At 41.5% G+C, this 24,171-nt stretch overlaps 1 protein-coding gene across 1 annotated transcript in view; it reads left to right on the forward strand.

Moving 5' to 3' along the window:
* The window catches only part of LOC141105850 (alpha-2-macroglobulin-like protein 1), a 168,101-nt gene that overhangs the window by 121,884 nt on the left and 22,046 nt on the right, over nucleotides 1-24,171 (forward strand). The window contains exons 26-31 of the mRNA XM_073595991.1: nucleotides 3,632-3,808; nucleotides 6,107-6,185; nucleotides 11,791-11,944; nucleotides 15,095-15,175; nucleotides 22,569-22,731; nucleotides 22,856-23,073. Coding sequence (XP_073452092.1) covers nucleotides 3,632-3,808; nucleotides 6,107-6,185; nucleotides 11,791-11,944; nucleotides 15,095-15,175; nucleotides 22,569-22,731; nucleotides 22,856-23,073 — 872 coding nt within the window. The remainder of the gene's footprint in view (nucleotides 1-3,631; nucleotides 3,809-6,106; nucleotides 6,186-11,790; nucleotides 11,945-15,094; nucleotides 15,176-22,568; nucleotides 22,732-22,855; nucleotides 23,074-24,171) is intronic.

Raw genomic sequence — 24,171 nt, forward strand, 5'->3', positions numbered from 1 at the left:
TATATGTGTATAAAAGATAAAAAATATAGAAATTAGGTTCAAAATGTATAATTCAATGCAAAAGTTCCAAGTCCCACATGTGAAAATAAAAGTAGAAAAAGTGTGATCCCAGAATGTCCAATAGTGGCATATAACAGGTGACTTTGGTGCTCAGCACGTAATGTGACTCTTGATGCTCCCCCCAATGGGTCCCCACTCACCAAACGTAGTTACCCCTGCAGGGGTAATAGGCAAAGAGTGGGTGACTGTGGATAAACCTCCTCCTCGACTTTCTGTACTATCACATCAGTTCCTCCATCAGGCTTTTCCACCTGTCCTCTCAAGCTCAGGAGTGTACTTCAGTCAGGACCTCCCAGATCGTTCCACAGTAACTCAAAAGTGGGGTCCCCATAGGAAGAAACAAGGGGCTCCCATAGTGCAGTATTTAAAAATATATTTTATTAAAAATGTATATAAAAACAACGGCTTCCCATCGCCGGTAAGCAAAATACAAAAAATGCAATGAAAAGTGTGCAGGAAGAGCCAGTCCGCGGCGTGCGTACCACCTGCGTTCCAGGCTCTCCGCTTCCGGATATGACGTAAAAGCATGCCGCGGGCTGGCTCTTCCTGCACACTTTTTATTGAATTTTTTGTATTTTGCTTACCGGCGATGGGATTGGTTCACAGGGTAGCACCAATTACCCCACTCTTTATCTCTATTTCTGTAAGTTCCTATGGGAACCCAATAGGGGGGCTGCAACCCACTATTATCCTGAGCACGGAATTTACTATATACCTATTGAAGAAGCTATGAGCTCACTGTATTTTTGGTAGGATCAAAATATTTTTCCCTCACCTCCTGTTGTCAGTAGGACAGAAAGTGACAGGAAATCTCCTGGCTCTATCACAAGTCCTAATCCTTCCCTACTCAATCAAAAACTAACTTGACATACACTTATATGCCCTGTAAACACGGTCGGACATTGATCGGACATTCCGACAACAGAATCCTAGGATTTTTTCCGACGGATGTTGGCTCAAACTTGTCTTGCATACGCACGGTCACACAAAGTTGTCCGAAAATCCGATCATTCTGAACGCGATGACGTAAAACACGTACGTCGGGACTATAAACGGGGCAGTAGCCAATAGCTTTCATCCCTTTATTTATTCTGAGCATGCATGGCACTTTGTGCGTCGGATTTGTGTACACACGATCGAAAATTCCGACAACGGATTTTGTTGTCGGAAAATTTTATAGCAAGCTCTCAAACTTTGTGTGTCAGAAAATCCGATGGAAAATGTGTGATGGAGCCTACACACGGTCGGAATTTCCGACAACAAGGTCCTATCACACATTTTCCGTCGGAAAATCCGACCGTGTGTACGGGGCATAACAGATCAAAAGGCAGCAGATATGAGAAGTTCATTGTTAGGTTTCACCCACCTCTTGGATCTCACATACCTCTTGGACCCCTTGGACTTCTTGAACGTACCTTTTGGATCTCTTCAATTTACAGTTCATGTACCTCTTGGATCTCTTGGACCCAACACAAGTCCTAATCCTTCCCTACCCAATCAAAAACTAGCTTGATATACACTTTAACAGATTAAAAGGGAGCAGATATGTGAAGTTCATTGTTAGGGTTCACAAATGTCTTGGATTTCTTCATGTTTTCACTTTTTGGTTTACGCTGGATCTCTTGGACCCAACACAAATATCTCCTTGACCCAACACAAGCTGTAATCCTTCACTACTCAATTAAAAACTAGCTTGACATACACTTTAACAGATAAAAAGGAGCAGACATGAGAAGTTCATTGTTATGGTTCACGTACCTTCTGGATCTCCCATACCATTTGGATCTCTTCACATTTTTACTTTTTGGTTCACATACATGTTGGATCTCTTGGACTCAACAGAAGTACCTCTTGGTACCTCTCAAACCCAACACAGGTCCTAATCCTCCCCAAAAACTAGCTTGATATACACTTTAACAGATTAAAAGGGAGCAGATATGAGACGTTCATTGTTAAGGTTCACGTACGTCTTGGATCTCTTAATGTTTTCACTTTTTGGTTCACGCTGGATCTCTTGGACCCAACACAAATATCTCCTTGACCCAACACAAGTTCTAGTTCTTCACTACTCAAATAAAAACTAGCTTGACATACACTTTAACAGATAAAAAGGAGCAGATATGAGAAGTTCATTGTTAGGATTCACGTACCTCTTGGATCTCACATACCTTTTGGATCGCTTCACATTTTCACTTTTCGGTTCACATACATGTTGGATCTCTTGGACCCAACAGAAGTACCTCTTGGTACCTCTTGGATAAGGATGAGCTCAGGCGTGTTCGCAACCGCACATGCAGAACCCGCCAGGAAGTGGGCACTGCACAGCGCTTATCACAGGCAGTGAGAAATTTCACAAACTCTGCAGCCACGGATCAGGAAAATGTCTTACTGCTTGTGATAAGCACTCCGCCGTGCCGACTTCCTAGTGGGCTCTGCACGTGCGGTTGCAAACACGCTTGAGCTCATCCTTACTCTTGGATCTCTGAGACCCAACACAAGTCTTTCTCCTTCCCTACCCAATTGTCACGTACCTTACTGTGGAGTCTGAAATGACGAGGGTGGCCTCTTGCACGGTTCCGGTCCTAACACCCCTGCAGGTGGAGACAGGGCTGCTAGGGCAACGGAAGGGTGCAGGTGCCTGTTGGCAGGATCAGGAACACCGGAGCCTAGAGATGCTGGTGAGATGTTGATCCTGGATAGGTTCAGGAAAGTCCAACAGGAGAACTTGCAAGGTCGGGAACAAGCAGGAGTCGGCAACGTGCTGGCAGGAAGGTGCACAATCGATAGGCAGGTTCGTAGTCAGGGGCTAGCGGAGGTTGGCAATGGGCTGGCAGAGAGGTACAAGATCAGAAGACAGAGCCGTGGTCAGAAGTTCAAGCCGGGTTCAGTACAGGAAGCAGAAGTAAACAGAGTTGCAGGGATAATCCAAAAGAGTAGTCAGGAAGGCCAAGGTTTCAGGATCAAGGTTCAATCAAACAGCAATCAAGGATACAGGAACTAGCTGAGACAATCCAGCACTGATACTAGTATGCTGATCCTTTAAATAGGGCGCCCTGTGCTGTGATTTGTTGGCTTGCGGACATGCCCACGCCGACGTGCACTCGTTCGTATGAGAGTACTAACATGCATGCCTGGTCCGGGGTTCACACGTTCGTGCCGCACGTCTGGCTGGCGCACGGGAACAATCGTTTGTAATGGTACTCTGACACCAATCAAACACTAGCTTGACGTATGATCAAAAGGGACCAGATATAAGAGGTTCATTGTTACGGTTCATGTACCTCTTGGATCTCACATACCTCTTGGATCTCTTGGACATACCTCTTGGATCTTTTCATGTTTATTTTTTTCAGTTCATGTACATCTTGGATCTCTTGGACCCAACACAAGTACCTCTTGGTACCTGTCCGACCCAACACAAGTCCTAATCCTTCCCTACCCAATCAAATGCTAGTTTGACATACACTTTAACAGATCAAAAGCAGATATGAAAAGTTAATTGTCAGGGTCTACGTACCCTTCATTTCTTTTGTTAATTTCTTCCTTTTGCCTCTCTCTCTTTGTCTTGTAGGTGACCCCGTAGCCTTGGCGGCAGAAAACTACGATAGCTTGCTGTCCACTCCCTCCGGTTGCTGTGACCAGTTGCAGGGTAGCGTGCTATCCCTTATCTTCCTATCAGAATATTTGAAGGACATTGGAGAGCTAAGTGATGACCGATCTAAGAAAATGCTGGCTAAACTGTCAACAGGTACCGGAAAAAAACAATGAAGCTTAAAGTATATCTAAACCCTAAAACCAAAAATGTTATACATTGTAGCTTACCAATTTTTAAAAGTGCTGTCTGCATTAGTTTTTCTTTCTTTAGGCTTTTTCCCCCTTTATTTTCACCTGGTGATCTGACCGCCTTCCTGTTGTAGGTTGTCTCCACTCTGGATGAAGGAGGTATGGGGACACCCTTGGGCAGCAGCATTCTAAAGCTGACCATAGATGGATCAAAATTCAGATGGTTCAGCAGAGACTGTCTGCATTTTGAGTTGTTTCCTCTCTACAGAAGTCAAATTCTGTTGACCGGGATTGTTGGAAATTGTTGCTGATCAGTAGCTGCAGGCAATTTGTTTCCTGGTAAAACAATGCTGCTGTCTTGACTTTCAACAGCCTGCCCATATGTGTAGGGAAAGGGCTCTTGGAAGAAGTATTTCTGGTGGTGTGCGTATGTCAATAGAAACCAACCTCCTTGTTTCTAATCCTGCAAGGAGGAGAGGGGGTTTTGGGTTGAATTTGGGCAATGCCTTGTACGGAGGTCCTTGGTATGCCTCAGTCGGAGCACTTTCGTTTTTTCCAAATTTCACACTTCCTACAATCCCTTTGCCCAGTCAAACCAGACCACTACCAGGTGACTCCTTATGAGACATGGTATACACGGGATGCGGATCAGCGTGGTGGGATCTCCCTTGTCTATGGGCTACTACTTACAAATTCCCCTCCTAGACTCCCTCATATGGTGGACTGGGACACGGATTTGGGAGAGAAAAGGGACACGGAAGTATGGCAGAGTTGTTTCCTGAGGTCATACAGGGGTATCTGGAATGTCGCCTTGATAGAGGGAAATTTGAAGGTACTTATCTGTTGGTACTTGGTGACAACTAGATTGGCTAAAATGTACCCTTCTGTATCGCCTTTGTGTTTTTGAGGCTGCCAGATGTTGGGGACACTGTGCCATATTTGGTGGGAATGCCCTAGGATCCGTGGCTTTTGGAACAGCATCTTTGCCCTGATACGGAGAATAAGACTCCAAGTATAGTGCTCCTTAACTCCCCTGTGCCTGGTCTACCTAAAAGCTTACAATGTTTGATATTCTTTATTTTGTTAGGGGCTAATATGACTCTTGCCAAGTCCTTGAAACCATCTACTGTATCCCTGAAGCAGGCTAGGAATAAAGTCACCTCCATCATGTTACATGAGAATATAGTTGGCATCCTGGAGGACACAGTCCAAAAATTTGAAAAGATTTGGGAGCCGTGGGCTATCTATATGCATGTCTCTCTGGTGCATTAGCCTGTTATTCCCCTTTGGTTTTGGGGATTATATTACTCCCTCCGACTCTGGTCTGGACCATTTCTCTTCACTCTATTCTTTTTCTTTTCTTGTCCTTCTTCTTTCTTCTATCTTTTCTCCATTGTATGGTTGACTACCCAGGAGTCTGATGATCTAGCACTCCACATATCCAGCTTGTTGATCTTGGGGTGGTCGTCAGTGGGAGCGTACTTCTCTCACTGGTGCATAAGGTGATGGATCATTGAACCCTGCATAATCTGAGGATTACCTTGATTGTTGTGAGTCAGGTGAAGTGTTTAAGCATTGCATTTGTGTTTTATTCCTATATTTGTTTAGCTTACGGTGGTACTTTTGTATTGACGCCTGTTTTACTTTTAAAATCTTTAAAAAATATTTTGAAAGTAGATTTGGGCAATGCCTGTCTCAACACTCTAAAGCTGCCCATAGATGGATCAAAATTCGGCCGGTTTAGCGAGGACTGGCTGAATTTCGATCCATCTACAGTTGTTCCTGCTCAACAACAGAAGTCAAACAAACAACTGCTGTTGAATGGAAATGTTGGAAATTTTTGCTGATCGGTGGCTGCAGCCAATTTCTTTCCCAGCAAAACAACGCTGCTGTCTTGACTTTCAACAGCCTGCCAATGCCTTGTGCATAGGAAAAGGAAGGGGCTCTTGGGAGATGTAGTTCTGGTGGTGTGCGTATGTGAATAGGAACTTACCTCAGAGTGTCTAATCCTGCAAGGAGGAGAGGGAGGTTTTGAGTTAAGTTTGGGCAATGCCTGTCTCAACAATTTAAAGCTGGTCATAGATGGACCGAAATTCAGCCGGTTCTTAGAGCTCTTGAGAGATGTAGTTCTGGTTTTATGTGCATGTGAATAGAAACTGACTTCCGAGTGTCTAATCCTGCAAGGAGGAGATGGAGGTTTGGGTTTAAATTTGGGTAATGCCTGGACATACACTTTAAGATTTATTTATTTTTTTACTTGCAGGGTATATGGATATGATTACATGTCAACAATATGATGGAGGCTTCAGTCGGTATCCAAGCACCTATGGAATAAGCTCTTGGTGAGGACAATGCACAGCCAAGTAAACATGGGCATTGCATACATTTGTGAAAAACACATTTGAATTAGAGATTGGGGTTCATAGCTAATGCAGACTGTTGGACAGAGGCTCAGAAACCCGCAGTGAGATGGACTTGTCAATAGACCAAGATCATCTCTGGTAGCATTTTCCCCAATAACCAGGATTCCATATCTATTCTTTTCTAATATAGATCATAAGAGGATATTAACCATGTTTTACTCTTAAAGAGAACCAGTCATCAGCAGGCACTTGTAGTAATCTGAATTGTCACTCCTGAAATGTTACAATAGCAAGCTTTAGCTCTCAGGAATTACTTGCATTTGGATTATTTTCTTGTATCACGACCCCCCCCCCTTCCCTTACACACACCCTCCAAACCGCATCAAATATTGGGTGTGGTCAAATTTTACTAACAGTGGGAGGGTCTTAACAGGGTCATTAAATACCAGGAGTGCAATATGTACAGAGTGCAGAGTTCAGGGAGGGGGTTACACACAGACTGCAGAGTTCAGGGTGTGCTACGTAAATAGTGCCGAGTTCAGGGATGCGATGCATACAGAGTGCAGAGTTTAGCGGTGCGCTACACACAGAGTGCAGAATTCAGTCTTCTTCCACAGCTGCTTACCTCTGCATCCCCCATCCACATCTCACAATTACCCCTCTTCAGCTCTGACCTCTGCATACAACCCCCTCCACTGCCCCCATCTTCTTAAAAGCTCCACCATCTTCCACATGTCTTATTTTTGTTGCTGCATTGAGCTGAAGCACACAGCCAGCTCTAGTACCTCCCCGCATACTATAGTTGGCTCCACCTCTCTCACTTGCCGGGAGATTATCCAGTGGTGATGTTGGCATTTGCTGCACTGCACCTCGTGTACCTGCATCTCCCTTGTCCCCATCCTTCACTCAGTGGGAGCTACTCGGGAGATATGATCTGTGGGAGCTGTTGGGGAAAAAGCTGTCACTTGTAAGTATAGAAGCCAGACTTTTGTGTTTTCAAGTAATAGTGGTCAGCAGGGAGAAGAAGGCCTGAGCCAGAGGTGGTGGAACCGAGTTCCACCAAGCTCCAGCTAAAAAAAAAACCCTGCAGACAAAATAAAGGCTTTGTTACCCACTTGGCCTCTGGAAGGTTTAATCCCCTTCATGACCAGGGCATTTTTCACTGTGCTATTTTAACTGGCAATTAATTGCACAGTCATTCAACACTGTACGCAAATTAATTTTTTATCATTTTTTTTTACACAAATAGAATTTTAGTTTGGTGGTATTTTAATCATCACTGTTTTTTGTATTTTTTTTATGTTTTATTTTGAAATAAAACTATATTTCTACTTTCTGTTATAAAATCCAATAAAAAAAAAAAAAATAAATAAAATTTCTTCATAAATTTAGGTCAAAATGTATTATGCTACATGTCTTTCTAAAAAAAAAATCCCAATAAGTGCATATTAATTGGTTTGTGTGAAAGTTATAGCATGGTAACTGTGGTATATACTGTATGCTTGAATTTACACAGCTGTTACATTATACTGTGAAGACGGTGATCAGCGACTTATAGTGGGAATGTGATAGGGTGGCAGACAATCTGGCACTGACACTGACATCGTTAGTGACACTATTACAGTGATCGGTGGTAATACTGTACAATGATACTATATTGATGACACTGACTGGGTAGGGGTGAACATCTAGGGGCAATCAAGGGGTTAAATATGTGCCTAACAATGTTTAATGTGTGTACTGTGTGCTGCTTTTAATTTTCTGTCTGGCTGTTTTTTCTCCCTGCTTTGCAAGGAATAGAAACATCCAGATTACTGATCTGTGTAAAGAGCCCTGTGTGTTTGTACACACAGGGCTCTGTGCTGTGATTGGAAACAGCCAATCAGCAGGCCTCAGCCATGAATCATTGGCCAGGATCTGCTGGAAAAGCGCACCAATCATGTCTAACCACAGCAGTGACGCATGCACGCCCACAAACCCAGAAGTACAAACAAGTGGCAACCACCCCAACTTATAACTGGCCTTAACAGCAAGGAGCACATGGAAGAAAGAGCCCCACCAACGTGCAGGTACATGATCCGGTGGGCCTGTGCTGCTAGCCCGCAGTATAACTACTGTGGGCAGGCGGCAAGTAGTTAAAGTGGGACTAAACCTTATCTGGGCACCACAAACTGAAAACCCTATTTCCACCCAAAAGTGTAACTTCTGCTTTAAGCACTCCTCGCCCCCTGATATGCCACAATTGGCATGTCATTTTTTGGGGGGGGGAGTGTGTACCTTCTTTTTAGTGGGACTTCCTGTCCCACTTCCTCCTTCCACTTCTTGACCGCCTAGGCGACTCCTCCTCTCGCCCTAGGCGGCCCCTTACTGCCAGCGATCTTCTGGGACACGTCACAGGTCCCAGAAGATTGCCTGGCCAATAGCAGATAGCAGCGCGACTCGCGCATGCCCAAAGCTGTCACGGCCGGGTGCCCACAGACAGGAAAAACCTGCTCCAGGTGTCTTAGCCACAAAATCTCCTCCCCTGTCAGGTACGAGTGCTGGCTCAGTATGCAAGCGGCCTACAAAGAAAAATTGAATCCAGATGGCCGCACTCCAACGATAATATCTTTATTAGTAAAAATCCATACATCAAAAGATAAAATAGATTGCTAACATTTCACACCGTAACTACTGGTCCTTACTCATAGCTAAATCTTTATTCAAGTGACAGTGGTTTATATATACATGCCAATACATACAAAGTGGGCTTGATTGAAAGGTTTAACAATTGAAAGATTGACAGATTGACAGACTTCTGTTACAAATCGCAGCTTGACTCTGATTATCATTGCAATAGATCTACTGAGACCAAGGTCTTCATGGATGTCATAAAGATTTCCTTTTGTTCATACAATTTAGACAATAAATCATTACTTAAATGGAGGAAAAATAACTCTTGCAGGAATTTCTGAGTGGAGTGGCATCAACATCAAAAAACAAATGTAAGAATCTTTGGTGTAATACCCCGTACATTAAGAAACCATTTTTTGAAACACAAGAATTCCTCCAGCAAGAAGAGGAACACTCATTAACCCATTGTTGAATATAAAGATTCTCCCATAAAACTACCATTTTTCATTTGACTTCTAAGCTTCAGTACGTTAAATTTATTTGGTTACATGAGGGAGAAAATATTTATATATATATGTATGCGGAGAAAAGGAAAGGAAAGGATATAGATGTGATGGAAAAGAATACGGCATTAAAATATGGTGTATATTATGTGGATCCTATGTATACACATGCATGTACATGCAGTGTGCCAAGCGTTTGAGGATGATCTAACTGATGTGGTGATAAAAAAAAGCCACTGACACTGACAAAAATACGAATTGGATCGTAAAAAACGATCGCTGATGTCTTAAAGCGATTAAGGGCTTTAGGGCTTTGTTAGAAGACTCACCCATGTAAATACCCAAAACAAAAGGGTCAACATGGGGTTTACTCATAATAATGAGTGACATCCCACCGAAATTCATACCTGCCGGTATTCTAGTGCTAAAGAAAAAGATCCAGTAAACCTCACATTTACATCTTCAAATCTTAAACTTGTCTCCTCCACTAATTGGTAACACTATTTTTTCAACACCCTGAATAACTAATCTGGAGACATCTGGTGTATGTCATTCCAGTGTCTGGCCACGTTGGTATTGTGGTCCTTTTTTATGTCATATAGATGGTCTTGAAGCCGATCATGCTTGATGTGGGCTTTATTGTCTAAATTGTATTAACAAAAGGAAATCTTTTTGACATTCACGAAGACCTTGGTCTCAGTAGATCTATTGCAAAGTTAGTCAGAGTCAAGTTGCGATTTGTAACAGGAGTCTGTCAATCTGTCAATCTTTCAATTGTTCAATCTTTCACTCAAGCCCACTTTGTATGTATTGGCATGTATATATAAACCATTGTCACTTGTTTAAAGGTTTAAATATGAGTAAGCACCAGTAGTTACTGTGTGAAACATGTCAGCGATCTATTTTATCTTTTGTTGTATGGATTTTTACTAATAAAGGTATTATCAATGGAGTGCGGCCATCCAAATTCAATTTTTCTTTGTAGGCCGGGTGCCCACAGTTGCTATGACGGCACCGCAGAAAGGAGAGGGAGAGGAGCGAGGCTCTGGGCGCCCGCATCGCTGGACTGTGGGACAGGTGAGTGCCTGTTTATTAAAAGTCGTCAGCAGCTACACTTTTTGTAGCTGCTGACAATAATAATAATAATAATAATAATAAACTAAAAAACGTGTGGAACTCCGCTTTAATTCATTTTAATATTCAAAGCAAATTTCTACACCCCTCCATGTCTTCATGCTTTATTTTGTTGAGAAATCACTTTATAAAATACCCTTTAGCATTTCGAGCCGGGAGCCATCCTGAGTTATGCAGATGATTCATTTGGCATTTACTTTCTGGAATCTATCAGCCCTTAGCTCAGGCATGCAGGCAGGAGGGTATGCTTAGCTGAGAAAGCCCCTCCTACCATGAGGAACCCTTGGATGTATGCCATCATTTTGGCCTAGGCCCGAAACCAGGAAGCAACTAAGGTAAAAAAAAAAGGTTAAAACAAGTAAATATAATATACCTTCTTATCTATTTACTAATGCTAGCGGCATAAGGATGAAAAATGGTTCATGTTGATGGAGAAATTTTAGTTCCACTTTAGCTGGCAAGTTTGTGTTCCTCCAGCAACTTGGACAGAGTATTAGTTATTAGCTGCAATCCCAGGTCAGCCTCTATGGGGGCCTTACAGTCTGACACTGGATTGACATTTTTAACTCTGGCAGGGATAGAATACAAGTGAATAACAACCACAAACACCATCCCTGAGAGGTAAGCTGAACTATTATACCAAAGTTAATTAGGTGTAAGCTCCAAATCACTAAAATTTCATAAAAGTGTTAACATGTTAATGTAATTCCAAAAGCCATTTTAAATTTTTGTAAATGTTCCGCTTTCATTCACATACCCAGTGCCATGAAGATGTGTGTGCAGGCACTTCCTGTTTTAAGGTGACAACGTTCTGTCCCCTGTCACATGGGCTTCCCAAGGAGATTGCAAATGGTTGTTTCAACACACGTTATATATAGACTAGTGTTGTCACCACCAGTAATCCCGCCTTGCTGAGAAATGCCATGCAGTCATCACTGGAAGGTGTGCATGTTGATAGAAAGTGGTTGGAGGAGATTAGCAGGACTAAATCTACATTCACACTTGAGCTGAGCATGCTCACTGTATGCTCAAAGCACAGAGACTGAGCTGTCAAAGACATCTCCCAGTCTCTATAATAATCAGGAACAGGCAGGACCAACCCCTGATCATGTGACCACCGTGGCAGTCAATCACAGTGATCACCTGTTCCTGTCCTCCGATTGTAAAGACCCTGTTAAAGGGATAAACTACCATTCAGTCAATATTCTCTATGTTCCATCACCAGATGCCAACCCACAGAAGAAGTGTCATAATTGGTCAGGTTTTGAAGTGGTTAAAGGGCAGAGAGAATGGGAGTGGGCACAATTAAGGATTTTCTTTTAATTTTTTTTCAGGGGGACCATGTTAAGTCTTCGCACAATTTTCTATCTGGACAAATATATTTATATTGATGAGCACATCTCAACCCAAACCCTTATATATATAAGCAGAACACAGGACTTGGAAAGCGGCTGTCTTAACCCCATAGGGTACTGGTCCATCTACCAGGTGAGTGCAATGCTAACTTATTTTTTTTTCTAATATACATAGATCTCAGCAGGCTTTTTCTGTAGGCTGAAGAAAATTTTACTACAATGCCACCCAGTTCTATTTTGACTAAAGAGATTTATCACTTTACCCATTCAGAGCCAACAGAGGAAAATGGCACCGGGAAAGCCAGAAATTTTCAGGTTCCCGACACCCTAGAAGACACTGTAAATGGGGGGGGGGGGGTTAAATTTGCTTGTTCCCGCTAAAGGTAGAACTGTATAAGGGGTCATTGACACCAGTAAAATGAACACGTGTTTAAAATGCTATCTTGTGTTAAAAAATTATATCCAAACCCAAAATAAAAAATATAATATGAGGGCTGTACGTACATACGTTATTAATAGGGATGAGCTTCGAGTTTGAGTCGAACTCATGTTCGACTCGAACATCGGCTGTTCACCAGCTCGCCGAGCAGTGAACAATTTGGGGTGTTCTCTGCAAATTTGAAAGCCGCGGAACACCCTTTAAAAGTCTATGGGAGAAATCAAAAGTGCTAATTTTAAAGGCTTATATGCATAGTATTGTCATGAAAAGTGTTTGGGGACCTGGGTCCTGCCCCAGGGGACATGTATCAATGCAAAAAAAAGTTTTAAAAACTGATGTTTTTTCGGGAGCAATGATTTTAATAATGCTTAAAGTGAAACAATAAAAGTGTAATATTCCTTTAAATTTCGTACCTGGGGGTGTAAATTAGTAATAAGTAAAGATTAGCTACAGGGAAACCACATCCAATATCGGTGTCTAGTCCCGTTGCACTTATTTTTTTGAAAGAAAATATAGGAACCAATGGGTTCCAAACCAATAACCAAGAAACAAATAAACTACAAAGCTACAATAGGGAGCTATGTTTTGTAAAGTGTAAAAACACCTAAAATGTGAAAAGAAACAAAGGAACCGCGATCTTCATTTAAATGATAACAGATATATAAAAATTCCATGTATAGATCCCACACATGAATAATGTCCACAGTGAGTATAGGAAAGGTTCCCCTCCACAACCATGCAGACACACTATGCACTCACCAGACTTAATTGACTTCTATTACAGGAAGTCAAATTACGCATATGGGAAAATCCAAAATGTCATACATTAGGTCACAGGAATTAATTCAAACCGCTGCTGTCATCCATTCAATATATGTGTAGATAACATATTCAAAGCTCCAGTGTTGCTATGTAGAGAGGGAGAGTATTTCATATCATTTATTTAAAAAAGAGGTTTAGGAATCACCGGTCTGTGTTCTAGCTGACCGGAAATGACGTATCTCAAACACCACCCAACACTGTTTCGTCAGCCTGAAGGTGTCAGACGTAGGCTGACAAAACAGTGTTGGGTAGTGTTTGAGATACATCATTTCCGGTCAGCTGAAACACAGGTGGAGCGCAAACCGGTGATTCCTATACAATACATGCTGATCCCCGTTTTCGTTGATGTAAGTGCAATACAACTTTCTTTTTTTAACCACTTCAACCCCGGAAGATTTGGCTGCTAAATGACCAGGCCATTTTTTGCGATTATGCACTGCGTCGCTTTAACTGACAATTGCGTGGTCGTGCAACACTTTTTCCCCACAAATAGAGCTTTCTTTTGGTGGTATTTGATCATCTCTGCGGTTTTTATTTTTTGCGCTATAAACAAATAAAAAGCGACAATTTTGAAAAAAACACAATATTTTGCACTTTTTGCTATAATACATTTCCCCATTTTTTTTTTAAAAAAAAAGCTAATTTTTTTCTCAGTTTAGACCGATATGTATTCTTCTACATATTTTTGGTAAAAAAAATCGCAATAAGCGTATATATAGCTCGGTTTCCGCAAAAGTTATAGCGTCTACAAAATAGGGGATAGATTTATAGCATTTTTATTATTATTTTTTTACTAGTAATGGTGGCGATCTGCGATTTTTGATGGGACTGTGACATTATGGCGGGCACATCGGACACTTTTGACACATTTTTGGGACCATTGGCATTTATACAGCGATCAGTGCTATAAAAATGCACTGATTACTGTAAAAATGTCACTGGTAGGGAAGGGGTTAACACTAGGGGGCGATCAAGGGGTTAACTGTGTTCCCTGTGTGTGTTTCTAACTGTAGGGGGAGGGGACTGAAGGAAATTACAGATCGTGATTCCTTGCTATTAGGAACTCACGATGTGTCTCTCCTCACAGAACAGGGATTTGTGTGTTTACACACACACGTCCCTGTTCTGCCTCTCGTGCTCATCGCGACCGTCGGCCATGAGCATCGGCACCCCCGCAGTGCAGCGGGGGGTGCGTGCGCGCGCTTGCTAACCCGCTTAAAGGAGCCGACGTATAGCTACGACGGCTTGCGGGATCAAGCCAACCTGCCACAGTATAATAACGGCGGCTGCTCGGCAAGCGGTTAAATAAATAATTTGAAATACTGCACCATGAGAGTGTAGTTTCCTCTCCCACTCTATATGGCAACACTGGAGCTTTGAATATGTTATCTACATATATATTGAATGGATGACAGCAGGGGTTTGAATTAATTCCTGTGACCTCATGTATGACACCTTGGATTTTCCCATATGCGTAATTTGACCCCTGTAATAGGGGTCGATAAGGTCTGGGGAGTGCATAGTGTGTCTGCATGGTGGTGGAGAGGAACCTTTCCTATACTCACTGAGGACATTATTCATGTGTGGGATCTATATATGGACTTCACAATTTTTATGTATCTGTTATAATTTAAATGAAGATGTATTTATTTATTTGTTTATTATGGTGATATGTAATTTATGATATAAGTGCGCGGTTCCTTTGTTTCTTTTCACGTTATAGGTGTTTTTACGCTTTACAAAACACAGCTCCCTATTGCAGCTTTGTAGTTTATTTGTTTTTTGGTTATTGATTTGCGCGGGTTTGGAACCCATTGGTTCCTATATTTTCTTTCAAAAACATAAGTGCAACGGGACTAGACACCGATATTGGACGTGGTTTCCCTGTAGCTAATCTTTACTTATTACTGATTTACCTTTTGTTTTTGTAGAGTTTTTAATTTAAAGGGTGATTGCTATAAGCTTTGTAATATATATATTTATATTGGATAAAGCATTTAAACGTTTGTATTTCTTTCACAGGAGAAGGTTAATGCCACCATCCAGTACAATGCCATGGCGGCATCTATACTACAGGAAATTTCTCTTAAATATAGTGCTGCAGTAAGTACATCATTTGCTGTGATATACTAGAAACAGTAATGACAGAATTCCCAGTTTTGCCCACAACTATAAGAAAGCCTGATAATGGTGACACACACTAGGGGACAAAAATGTAAATTGAAATGCCACGCCACTGCTCAAGGTCCAGATATAACTTTATTTCAGTAAAGGTCAGGGGAACAATCCAAAGAGTATACAAATCATTTTGGGGGTTCAAAAGCTTTCCTTTCATTGAGATTGAATAGACGCGAACTGGAAACTTTTAATGATGAAATCATGATTTGGTAGGCATCAAACGCGATATGGATCTTATGCATATTCTCCTTAGCAGTTGTAATATGTCTAATTAAACTGCTGCACAATATAGCATGGTCAAGTTGGGTATGAAAATGATTGCTATTCTCTTCTAGACATGTGCAGTTTGTTTCGTTCCAAATAAATTTTCCGGCAAATTTTTCGTTATTTGGAGACTCAGATATATCCGAATACCCGAATTACAGTATAAATTAAGTTTACGGATGCTCTGAATAACTAAACTAAATTTGTCACAATTTCCAAAATTCGAATTGAAATAAACATGGAAACATATTTCTGAAATCAAAGACTGTGTGTGTTATTATGCCCCGTACACACGGTCGGATTTTCCGACGGAAAATGTGTGACAGGACCTTGTTGTCAGAAGTTCCGACCGTGTGTAGGCTCCATCACACATTTTCCATCGGATTTTCCGACACACAAAGTTTGAGAGCAGGATATAAAATTTTCCGACAACAAAATCCGTTGTTGGAAATTCCAATCGTGTGTACACAAATCCGACGGACAAAGTGCCACGCATGCTCAGAATAAATAAAGAGATGAAAGCTATTGGCCATTGCCCCGTTTATAGTCCCGACGTACGTGTTTTACGTCACCGCGTTCAGAATGATCGGATTTTCCGACAACTTTGTGTGACCGTGTGTATGCAAGACAAGTTTGAGCCAACATCCGTCGGAAAAAATCCTAGGATTTTGTTGTCGGAATGTTCGAACAAAGTCCGACCGTGTGTACGGGGCATTAGAGTACCATTTCGAAATAATGCTGTTTTTGTTTAGCCAAAAGTGATTTAAAGAGTCATTGTAATCATTTGATGAAGATTTTTCTTTTGTTTGTTAACTTTGCAAGAAAAAAAAGAAATTTAAAGTTTTCAATTTGACCGATTCAAAATGTATCCATTCGAATGTTTCGAATCGAAAAAAATTGTTAAATTCGAGGGAAAATTTGAAAAAGAAATAAAACAAATTATGAATACAAATCCCGAATACAAATTGAACGAGCTAATTGAATTTAACTAAACGAAATAACTAGATTACCGAATCTAAACGAAACGAAACAAAACAAATTTTTTTGTCATGCACATGTCTATTCTCTTATACATTAGTGTAGCCATGTTTTATTATGATATCCCCATTACAGAACCATTTATGAAGTATGTCTAGAGTTGAATGCTGAATATGAAAGAAAGGGCAGTTTCTGGTCAAGTAAGGCCAGATCTGCATAGCTGCTAGGCTGTTTTACGACATTTCAAGCACGTGTATTTTCAACAGCTGGTTTGGCTGCAAGGGCACTTTTGGAACCCTGAAATCTCTTGGGCTTCCCTTGGATTGTCCCCTTTATTTTTATTGTAATAAAGTTGCATCTCAGTGCTGCTGATGTCCTCCAGCCTTTTTTTCAGCCATTTCCTGCCTATATGTACTCACTGTAGCAGCAGCTGCATTGCTTTGGATAAGCTTCCTGATCAAGGCAACAGTACACCCTGTCTGGGCGATGTGTGTTCAAATGACTGTTTGTAGCCTTTACTAGGGATGCAGTGATAGGTTGACAACACAGGACTAAAATTGAAAATTGATAGGCGGTTGTCACCCCCGAACAGGAAGAGTGGGACCTTCATGGCAAGATTAACAGACATTATTTTGATAACAGCTGCAGATTTAAAGTGGAAATCCAAGAACTTATTTTAAATACATTCTTCAAGAGTCACAGAGGATATAAATTAACTTTGTGTGCAAAAACCTTTACAAACCCTATGATTATCTTGTAAAAGTGGATTGACTACTTCACTGTGCTTTGGCATTAACTACTTCACTGTGCTGTACATAGCCTGTGCTGGCGGGTGTCGCAACATGTCCACCCACTACAGCCTGCCTATGGAAAACTACAGGAGAGGGGTGGAGAACAGACCAGTCACTCTGCACATGGAGAGAGAGCAACCGTGACTGGTCTTTAATACAGGAAGCTCCTGCACAGAGGTGACTTTTCACACTGGATTCCTGCACAGACCTGGAGGATATACAAACTGAGATCCAAGTAACAAAACACATGGATTTTGTGTTTAGACAATATTTATTTACAGTTGTGTGAAAAAGTATTTGCCCCTTCCTGATTTTTTATTTTTTTGCATATTTCTCACACTTAAATGATTCAGATCATCAAACAAATGTTAATATTACACAAAGATAACCTGAGTAAATCCAAGATGTAGTTTTTAAATTATTATTTCATTTATTAAAGGATCACTAAAGATAATTTTTTTTTTTTAATAACAAACATGTTATACTTACCTCCACTGTGCAGCTCGTTTTGCACAGAGTGGCCCCGAACCTGGTCTTCTGGGGTCCCTCGGCGGCTGTCTCGGCTCCCCCCGCAAGGACTCAACACCTTCATGTGAGCTTGCGGGCGCGCTCCTGTGATACAGCCGGCGGCCATAGCCGCTCACTGTATCACTCGTTCCGCCCCCTGCGCGCCGCGTCATTGGATGTTATTGACAGCAGCGTGAGCCAATGCAATCCATCCACTGTAACCAATCAACGGGCAGGCTGAGCGGTGAAGAGGATGTCGGGGGCGAGCGCAGAACTTTCGAGGGGTCAGGTAAGTAAAACCGTGAGGAGCTGGGGGGGTCAGTATAGAATGCATTAAGGTGAAAAAACTTTTACCTTTACAACCCCTTTAAGGGAAAAAAGCTGTTCAAACCTGCCTGGCCCTATGTGAAAAAGTAATTGCCCCCTCCTATGCTGAATCATGAATGAACTGTGATTAACCACATTTTTTTGGAAAGCTGAGTTAAATTTCACTTGCCATACCCAGGCCTGATTACTGCCAGACTTGTGAATCAAGAAATCACATATATAGAAGCTGTCTGACAAAGTGAAGCACGCTAACAGATCGCAAAAAGGCACACATCATGCCACAATCTAAAAAAATTCAAGAACAGATTAGAAACAAAGTAATGTAAATGTATTGGTCTAGGAAGGGTTTCAAAGCCATTTCTAAGGCTTTGGAACTCCAGTGAACCACAGGGAGAGCCATTATCCACAAATAGAGATAACATGGAACAGTGGTGAACCTTCCCAGGAGTGGTCGGCCTACAAAAATTACTCTAAAAGCATGACGATGACTCATCCAAGAGGTCAAAAAAGAACCCAGAACAACATCTAAAGAACTGCAGGCCTCACTTGCCTCAGGTAAGATCAGTGTTCATGATTTAACAATAAGAAAGAGACTGGGCAAAAATGGCGTCCATGGGAGAGTTCCAAGGACAAAGCCACTGCTGACCAAAAAGAACACAAAGGCTTATCTCACATTTACCAAAAAACATCTTAATTATTCCCAAGACTTTTAGGCAAATATTCTGTGGACTTATGAGACACAAATTTTACTTTTTGGAAGGTGTACGTCCCATTACATCTGGCATAAAAAGAATACAGCATTTCATAACAAGAACATCATACCAACAGTCAGACATGGTGGTGGTAGCGTGATGGTCTGGGGCTGCTTTGCAGCATCAGGACCTGGATGACTTACCATAATTGATGGAACCATGAATTCTGAGCTCTACCAGAAAATCCTAATGGAGAATGTCCGGCCATCAGTTTGTGACCGCAAGCTTAAGTGCACTTGGATTATGAAGCAGGACAATGATCTGAAACACAACAGCAAATCCACCTCCAAATGGTTCAAACAAAGCAAAATTTAGGTTTTGGAGTGGCCTAGTCAAAGACTGGGCTTAAATCCAATTGAGATGCTGTATCATGACCTTACACAGGCCGTTCATGCTGGAAAACCCTCCAATGTGGCTGAATAAAAACAATTCTGCATAGAAGAGTGGGCCAAAATTGCTCCACAGCAATGTGAAAGACTCATTGACAGTTATCGCAAATGCTTGATTGCAGTTGTTGCCGCCAAGGATGGCACAACTAGTTGTTAGGTTTAGGGGGCAATTACTTTTTCACATAAAGCCAGGCAGGTTTGGGCAGCTTTTTTCCCTTAATAAATGAAACCATCATTTAGAAACTGCATTTTGTATTTACTTGGGTTATCTGTGTAATAATAACATTTGTTTGATGATCCGAGTCATTTAAGTGTGACAAATATGCAAAAAAATAAAAAATCTTAAAGGTGGCAAATTCTTTTTCACAAAACTGTATCCTACATGTGACAATGGCACCCTCAGCCTCAATCTGTGCAGATATTTTCCAGCTTGTAAGACAACAATCTAAGCACCAACAGACTGAGAGTGATCATTGCTGGGCGCTTGTGGTATTTATTCTGCTCTGGGGCTTTAAAAAGTTGTAGTTCCTTTCTGCAGCATAGACAACAGATTTAAATCTAGACATTTTTTCACAGACTTGTGAGTTTTGGAGAAAGAAGGATGGTACTAGATAGAACATTTTTTGAAACGGCAATAAGGGGACTTTAGAGTTGACATGCAGATCATAAAAATGTTTGTTTATTATACGCTACCATTAAGAATATGTAAATACAAATATTAAAAACAAGCAAGGAATATTGAATACAAATTCTTATGTTGTTTCGCCAGTCAGCTCTTCAGGATCCATAAAGCATTATATTTATTGTCACAACATCAATATTCAAAGGTTGATTGAACAGCCTACACAAGGATTCTGTGAGCCTGCAGGATATTCACTGGGACCCTACCCACAATCCTGGGATGATTGTTGTCCTGTTTCAGGGGTTTTTTGTTTGCTCATGGAGTAGGCTATCACTTTGTGAACTTTTCACGTTAGCTTCCGGGAAAGATCTTTGAAAGAAAGATTCTGGGAAAGATCTTTGGCTTTCTAATTGAAACCCCTCTCGAAAACCCTCTTGAGGTTGTTCTATCAGTTTATTGAATATAAGGGTACCTTTGGGATTACTCTAAGTTTATGGAAGGATCCTCTTGGTCTCCATTTGTTCTCCCTATGGGGCCAGTTCCCTTTAAGCATGAATCTTAGTGACTCCTTGTGAAGGCTGTTTAAATAACCTTTGAATATCGATGCTGTGACAATATATATGTAACGACACCCCGAGTATGAAAGGGGTTAAAGTCGTTTAGGACATTCCATACTCGAACACAAAGGCAGCTACCGAACACTCCAATCAGCCGAACAAGAAACCCATATGAATAATTCTCTCCCCAAGTACGAGACGAGGCTCTGTGTTGAGGTTCAAGACAGGAATGAATCTTTATTTTGAGAACTCACACAAATATATACAGCAGGATGAAACTACAACCTCTCACCAGAAACCTAATTAACATGAGCTAATTATCTAATCCTTTAGACAGCCTAGGTGACTCAGAGACATGACCTTTAGGACAGACTTCATGTCTCCTAGCTCACCGACTATACAATACACATTATCATACATCTCAATACAATTGCAGGGTTAATTAGCACACTGGATGAAAAGACTCTTTAGATGCTGGGACAAGTCATACTAGACTAATTTACATTGTAGCAGACACGGACAGAGACAGGTGGCTGGAATTGACATCAGCATCTCCTAACAGTATTTTTTCCCAACAGTATGAATCAGTCACTATTTGTAATTTGGCAAATACAGGGTCCCCAGAGTCTGTGTCTCTTGGGGGGATATGAATCTAAAGTAATGCCACCTGAAGGGTCCCCAGGCATACAGCTCACAAAGAGCACCGTTCCCCCAAATGCCAGGGCCCATAATCGGCAGGCAAGAGGCTAGCATTCAGTCCCCTCCAAAAGACTCTGTCCTGGCTAGGTCTGTCACAATATATAATGCTTTATTGCTCCTGAAGAAGCCGTCTGGCGAAACATGTTGAGCAAAGAGCATCTGTCAACAACATAAGAATTTGTATTCAATATTCCTTGCAGGTTTTTAATATTCATTTGTATTTACATATTTTTAATGTTGAAGTACATAATATTACCAAAAGTATTGGGATTTAAACAAACTTTAATGGCATCCCACCCTTTGCAGCTATAACAGCTTCCACTCTGTCCACAAGGTTTAGGAGCATGTCTATGGGAATCTTTGGCCAATCTTCTAGAAGCACATTTGTGAAGTCAGGCACTGATGTGGAGGAGAAAGCCTGGCTCACAGTCTCTGCTCTAATTCATCCCAAAGGTGTTCTATCGGGTTGAGGTCAGGAATCTGTGCAGGCCAGTCAAGTTCCCCCACCCCAAACTCGCTCATCCATGTCTTTATGGACCTTGCTTTGTGCACTGGTCCAAATCATTTGGTGAAGGGGGGATTATGGTGTGGGGTTGTTTTTTAGGGTTTGCAGCTTGGCCTCTTAGTTCCAGTGAAAGGAACTCTTAAGGTGTTAGCATACCAAGACATTTTTGACAACTTTGTGGGAACAGTTTGGGGATGGTCCCTTCCTGTTTCAACATGACTGTGCACCAGTGCACAAAGCAAGGTCCATAAATACATGGATGAGTGAGTTTGGGGTGGAGGAATCCTGAATCCAGGAGTCCTAACCTAAACCCAATAGAACACCTTTGGGATGAATTAGAGCAGAGACTGCGAGCCAGGCCTTCTCCTCCACATCAGTGCCTGACCTCACAAATGTGCTTCTGAAAGAATGGGCAAACATTCTCATAGACACACTCCTAAACCTTGTGGACAGCCTTACCTGAAGAGTTGAATCTGTTATAGCTGCAAAGGGTGGGCCAACTCAATATTGAACGCTAGGGACTAAGACTGGGATGCCAATATAGTTTGTGTGTGTAAAGGCTGGCGTCCCAATACTTTTGGTAATATAGTGTATAATGCTTTACAGCTCCTGAAGAAGCCAACTGGCGAAACATATCAAGTGAAGAGCATTTGTCAAAAACATAAGAATTTGTATTTGATATTCCTTGCTTGCTTTAAATGTTCATTTGTAGTTACATATTTTTAATGTATAATAAACAAACATTTTTATGATCTGTGTGTTATGGCACCTTTAAAGTCCCCTTATTGCTGTTTCAAAACATGTTCTCTTCTGGGATGCAGGTCTCTTTGATCTCCAATGTTGAGTAGTATATTAATTATTATTGCACTACATAAAAGCTAAACTATGTGAAATGATTATATTGTAATGTGCTGCTTTCCTTTCTAGGGACCGTTGTTAGAGGGTGTAAACAGGTGTCTTAATAATACGGACTTTGAAAGCCAGAATACTTTGACCCAATCTTACATGTTAAATGCTGCAGCTTCAGTTGGAGACTGGGACAAGTGGCAGACCTACTATGATGCCCTAGATGCCAAGTCCATCAGCAATGGTAATATTGATGGTTTAAATCTATAAGAAAGCCATCGATTATACAATGTTCTTTTCTTCAACCACGTGTCATCTCTCCTCATGTTTCCTGCATAATAATTGAACCTTATTTTGCTCATCTCTAGGTGACACAATTTTTTGGAGGAATGACAACAAAGCGAAGTTAGTATTATATCAGTATTTCCCAACATCGAGTACTGGAGACGTCTTGATCACATCAAGCATACTGATAGGCCTGACTAAACACCCAAACCCCAGTCAAGATCTTTTAAACAAAATGGGAAGTATAGCAAAATGGCTGTCTGGGCGAATGACCCGATATGGAGGTTTTTACGCTTCACAGGTAATAAATATATCAAATTTACTATATAATTGTGGCCAAAGTTTTACAATGGTTGCCACAGCACAGTAAAGCCTTCTTTGAACGTAAGATATCCACCTGTCTCATTTACATCACGTACCCAAAAAATAAGAGGATTATTCCTCATTCTGTGCCAGTGGGCGGAGCCATACCAGTGAATGCTTCATGACCCATCGGCCAGATGTACATCCAGATTTGCTAGTGAATAGTGTCTAAAATCATAGAGTAATTTTTTAGGCTATCTCTGCACTATATACCAGTGATCTGCATCTGCCTGATGGGACAAATATACAGATTCGTTTACTGCATTCTTGCTCCGGGTCTGTGAATCAGAAAGATCAAAGCCAGAGACAGCCAGGAAGCATTTTAAGAAGTAGTAAGAAAATGGTAGAAGAACCCCAGGTTTGGCACACTTGTTTCAGGTCAATGACTCTGAAAGCATTTAAAGACAGAGTGTCTAAGTGGTTAGCACTTCCGCCTAGCAGCCCTACGGTAGTTGGTTCTAATCCCAAACACGGCACCACCTGCCTGGAGTGTGCATGTTTTCCCTGTGCCTGGGTGGGTTTCCTCCAGGTACTCTGATTTACTCCCACAATCCAGAGACATTTTGGAAGGTTTATTGGCCCTTCTGTATGAATATGAAGTAGGGACCTTAGACTGTAAGCTCCTTGAAGGCAGGGACTGAAGTAAGTGTATAATATACACTCAACGGCCACTTTATTAGATACACCTGTTCAACTGCTTGGTACCACAAACTGCTAATCAGCCAATCACATGGCAGCAACTCAATGTGTTTACGCATCTAGACTTGGTAAAGACGACTTGACGTTCAAACAAGCATCAGAATGGGGAAGAAAGGGGATTTAAGTGACTCTGAACGTGGCATGGTTGTCGGTGCCAGATGAGCTGGTCTGAGTTTTTCAAAAACTGCTGGTCTACTGGGATTTTCACGCACAACCATCTCTAGGGTTTACAGAGCATGGTCCGAAAAAGAGAAAAAGAGAAAAGAGAATTTATTCAGTGAGCGGCAGTTGTGTGGAGGAAAATGCCTTGTTGATGTCAGAGGAGAATGGGCAGACT

The sequence above is a fragment of the Aquarana catesbeiana genome, linkage group LG08, assembly GCF_042186555.1.
Source record: "Aquarana catesbeiana isolate 2022-GZ linkage group LG08, ASM4218655v1, whole genome shotgun sequence".
NCBI classification, from domain to species: Eukaryota; Metazoa; Chordata; class Amphibia; order Anura; family Ranidae; genus Aquarana; species Aquarana catesbeiana.